The sequence below is a fragment of the Crotalus tigris genome, unplaced genomic scaffold (assembly GCF_016545835.1).
Source record: "Crotalus tigris isolate CLP2741 ecotype Arizona unplaced genomic scaffold, ASM1654583v1 scf7180000017764.6130737, whole genome shotgun sequence".
In the NCBI taxonomy this organism is placed as follows: Eukaryota; Metazoa; Chordata; class Lepidosauria; order Squamata; family Viperidae; genus Crotalus; species Crotalus tigris.
Window position 1 is genome coordinate 3,591,848 of NW_024096618.1, and position 3,915 is coordinate 3,595,762.

The following is a 3,915-nucleotide window of genomic DNA, read 5'->3' on the forward strand; positions in this document are numbered from 1 at the left end:
TAGGTATACTATGTCCACTGCGTTTTGGTGGTCTACTATTTGGTCATTTTATCAAATAATGAGATAAGATTGATTTGGCATGATCTGTTTTTAACAAACCCGTGCTGGCTGGTAGTTATGACTTTGTTTGCTTCTAGTTGTTCGCAGATATGTTTTTTGATTATCTTTTCTAGGATCTTCCCAGGTATTGATGTTAAACTGACTGGTCTGGTTTTTTTTTCCTTTCTTGAAGATGGGGACCACATCAGCCCTTTTCCAATCTCGGCTACTTCCCCAGTGCTTCAGGATTTGTGAAAGATGTGGTGCAATATATGTGCAGCCCATATGAAGAACTAAACTAATTGATGGTGCTTTTTCATTGGTATGCTGGATTTAAACAGAGTTCTTCCAAATGCAAGAATATTATCCCAGCCAATAAACAAGAAGTGATTGGACAAACATTCACATCAAAATTCTCTAATATAAAATTGGTTTAATTCTGAAATGGCAACTTACTCATGAGTTTTGGGCCTAAACATTTGTCATGAGAGTTGCAATCTAAATTTACAGAAGAGAGATAATTGCCTTTCTATGTGAGTAACAGGAATCGGTCTCTGATGCCTGACTTCTTTCAATCCACAGCCATCACTGATGTTCATCAGAGAATTGTGATGTTTTTTGCCTGTCACATAAGAGACTTCCTTATTTTAATAAGTCTCTGAGGCATGCTATAATGAAAGAAACTGCCTACAAAGGAAAAAAAAATATAACCTACTACTTAAAAACATTCCTAATTGTGTCATCCTTCAAACCCAAGAGGTTCTTAGTTAATTACTTCTGCAAATTTATATAAAAGGTTGTTCAAATTATCATCAGAGATATTATTTGGAAAGCTTGGTTTTAAAGATATTGCCAGATTTGGAACCAATTCCAAGGTTATATTTAATCTTTAAATGCAACATTAGGTAAAACAACATTCACTACCTTAATTCCAGTTGGAATTAGAATTTGCAAGAACTTATTGCTTTGTTGTTATTTAGAACAAAGGAGAGTAAGGTAATCAATTTGAAATGTTTTCATTGAAAACTTTCCACATAATAAGATTCTCCATATAGCATTTTGTGTTGCTATCCAAACCAGTACAGCTCTGGTTGACCAGAAATTGAATTTAAAAAGTTACGCACACATGTTTTATAACTTGGCTGTGAAAAGGACTAAAAAATGAGTTGTCAGTTTCCTTGCTGAGAAATTATGTAGAACTAATTAATATCTATACTCCCGTTATTCATAAATGAAACCCAACCTATTTGAATTGTCCTGCTTTTATATATTTTGTATTGTTGCAACATTTTTATTGTGGAATTGCCTGAACGTATCCACAAAATTTAGTACGGGCAGATGGCAACTTGTTCTTTTGATTAATGCTATGAGCGTTAGAGTTACAGCTCATGAAAACATTTTGGAAAATCAATAAACACATGCTGCATTGTTGCAAATGATTGTTACCAGTATGAATGCTGAAATGGAATAAAGATCAATCTTGGAAGTTCTTTAATAGGCAACGGACACTGTCTTATCAGAGATACATTATATTTAATCAAACATGGCCAATCCTATAATGTATGACATTGAAAAATCTTGACATAAACTGTGATAAGAATTCTACTTGTAAAAAAAAACTATTTTCATTCTGTGATCAGCAATAACCAGATAATAATATGCCAAACTGCTGTTGGTAGCTTTAAGGGGGAAATGCCTCAATAGTAAAGACGCCTCCCCACCCCCAGGACTTTACGAAGACTTCAGAACCAGAAGCTGCAAAGAAAAGAAAGCAGACGCTGAGGTTATGTTTCTAAAAATACAGGTAAGAAATGAAAATATCTTTTATCCAGTAACCCACACTTCATTATCCAAGACTATAGATAATAAAGTAATTGTATGTGCTTTTGTTGTTCATGAAGCAAGTACTTTATAAATGGAATAAACCAGCCAGCCAATCTAATGCTACTAATTTAGCAAAAAAAAAAAGTATTCTTGCTCTCCTGATCAAAATGTTCTGCTTACCTAATAAGAGGTATGTAAAATACATACCTGTGTGACCAAATTTACCTTTAAAAATGTTTGTCACGTTATCTTGGCCTATAAAGAGTAGGTGGTTAAGTATTTAATAAAAGAATGACTACCTCTCAGCCAACATAAAGTACAGCACATTTAGTCTAATATCGAAAATCTTGGTGGTTTAATTATCTCATGATGAATTTCTTAAGTTCAACTTTAATTTCCAAAGATGTCGTTTTCAAACATTTTTGTTCTTTCTCCTTTTAACAGACCACAGGACTCAAATGAAGAGTGAAAATCAAACTGTGAGTCCAGAATTTTACTTCCAACCATTCACAACCATCCCAGAGATGAAATGGTTGATCTTCTGGACTTTGCTGATTCTCTACTTGCTCAGCCTATTCGGGAATGCGTCCGTTGTTTTCGTCATTTACACTGCAAGTTCTCTCCATACCCCAATGTATTTTTTCTTGGCTAACCTGGCATTTCTGGAGATCGCCTACTCTTGTACCATTGCCCCCTTAACTTTGGCTCATCTTGCTTCAGTGAGAAAGGTTGCCATTTCTTTGGGTGGGTGTGGCACCCAGCTCTTTTTCTTTACCTTGCTGGGGGGCTCAGATTGTGTCCTGCTGGCTATCATGGCTTATGATCGATGCATGGCAATTTGCCGCCCATTAAACTACCCTCTCATTATGACCTGGAGAATGTGTGTGAATCTTGTAGTTGGGGCATGGGCCACGAGTGGGTTTCTTGGTTTCCAGCTGAGTCTCCTCATACTAACCCTGCCTTTCTGTGGCAATATAATCACTAATTTTTTCTGCGATTTTCCTGCTCTAATGAAACTGACATGTGGAAACATCCATGCCCAGCAAAATATCCTTTTTATTACAAGTATGATTCTCTTGACTTTTCCCTTCATAGTAATCAGCATGTCCTATGCCTTTATCACAATGGCCATCATACGCATCCCTTCTGCCTTGGGGCGTCAACGAGCTTTCTCTACTTGTTCCTCCCATTTAATGGTTGTCCTTATGCAGTATAGCTGTAGCAGTTTAATATACCTGTGCCCTACTTCCAGCTTCTCAGGGGTGCAAATTCGGATGGTGTCTGTCTTCTACACTTTCATCACACCTGTATTAAACCCCCTGATCTACAGCATGAGGAGCAAAGAGTTAAAAGAGGCAATGAATAAGTCCTTGAGAAGAATAATACTGCCTCAGAAGAAATGAGACAATTCTGTCAATAAGGGAGAAAACACTCACCAACTATAATAAAAATATGGTGGGATCAAGAAGACAAGAAACTGATGGATGGGTAGACTATCTGCATGCTTACAACTTCTGTATATTATCATAATCTTTGCAGAGCCCAATGTCTGAAATTCTTTCCAACTCCTTTATTGGCAGTAGACATAGAAGGTCCCTGTGCTCTATGGAATATACAGTAATAATGTACATATATGTGTGTGCTACACGCACACAAACTTTCTCCCAAAAGCCAACTGAGCTGCATATGAGGCTTCTGAGTACATGTGCATATGTGTATGAGAAAGAAAACCTGGGTCCATATATGTGTTTTTTTAAAAATATGTTTTATTAATTTTTTAACATAGTCACCTTAATATTCGGTAAACAGTGCGTTGTCTGGGTTTACATTTAAGAAACATTCACTAACAGTTGATTTTTATAATCTATAATCCATATAATAACTTTACTTGATTTCCTCTTTTTCCCATAATGTTCTCTTTTACCAACCTTTTGTTAATACAATTCTTGTTTCAATGAGTGGTGATTGAGTATAAAAGTTTTCTAATATTTCTACAGATAATAATCACATTAATATAATATTCCTTTTCTATCTAATCATTCTGGTTGTCTC

General features: G+C 35.8%; 1 protein-coding gene across 2 annotated transcripts; it reads left to right on the forward strand.

The window, feature by feature from the left end:
• The first annotated feature begins 877 nt into the window (after positions 1-877).
• Positions 878-3,665, forward strand: LOC120306920 (olfactory receptor 10V1-like). Of its 2 annotated transcripts, XM_039340962.1 has the most exons (3): positions 878-944; positions 1,719-1,843; positions 2,308-3,665. In XM_039340962.1, the coding sequence occupies exon 3, from the start codon at positions 2,322-2,324 to the stop codon at positions 3,264-3,266; it is 945 nt and encodes a 314-aa protein (XP_039196896.1). In that variant the 5' UTR covers positions 878-944; positions 1,719-1,843; positions 2,308-2,321; the 3' UTR covers positions 3,267-3,665. The 2 variants fall into 2 exon arrangements, with proteins under 2 accessions (XP_039196896.1, XP_039196897.1); XM_039340963.1 differs by lacking the exon at positions 878-944 and having other exon boundaries at positions 1,238-1,843.
• The last annotated feature ends 250 nt before the right edge of the window (positions 3,666-3,915 follow it).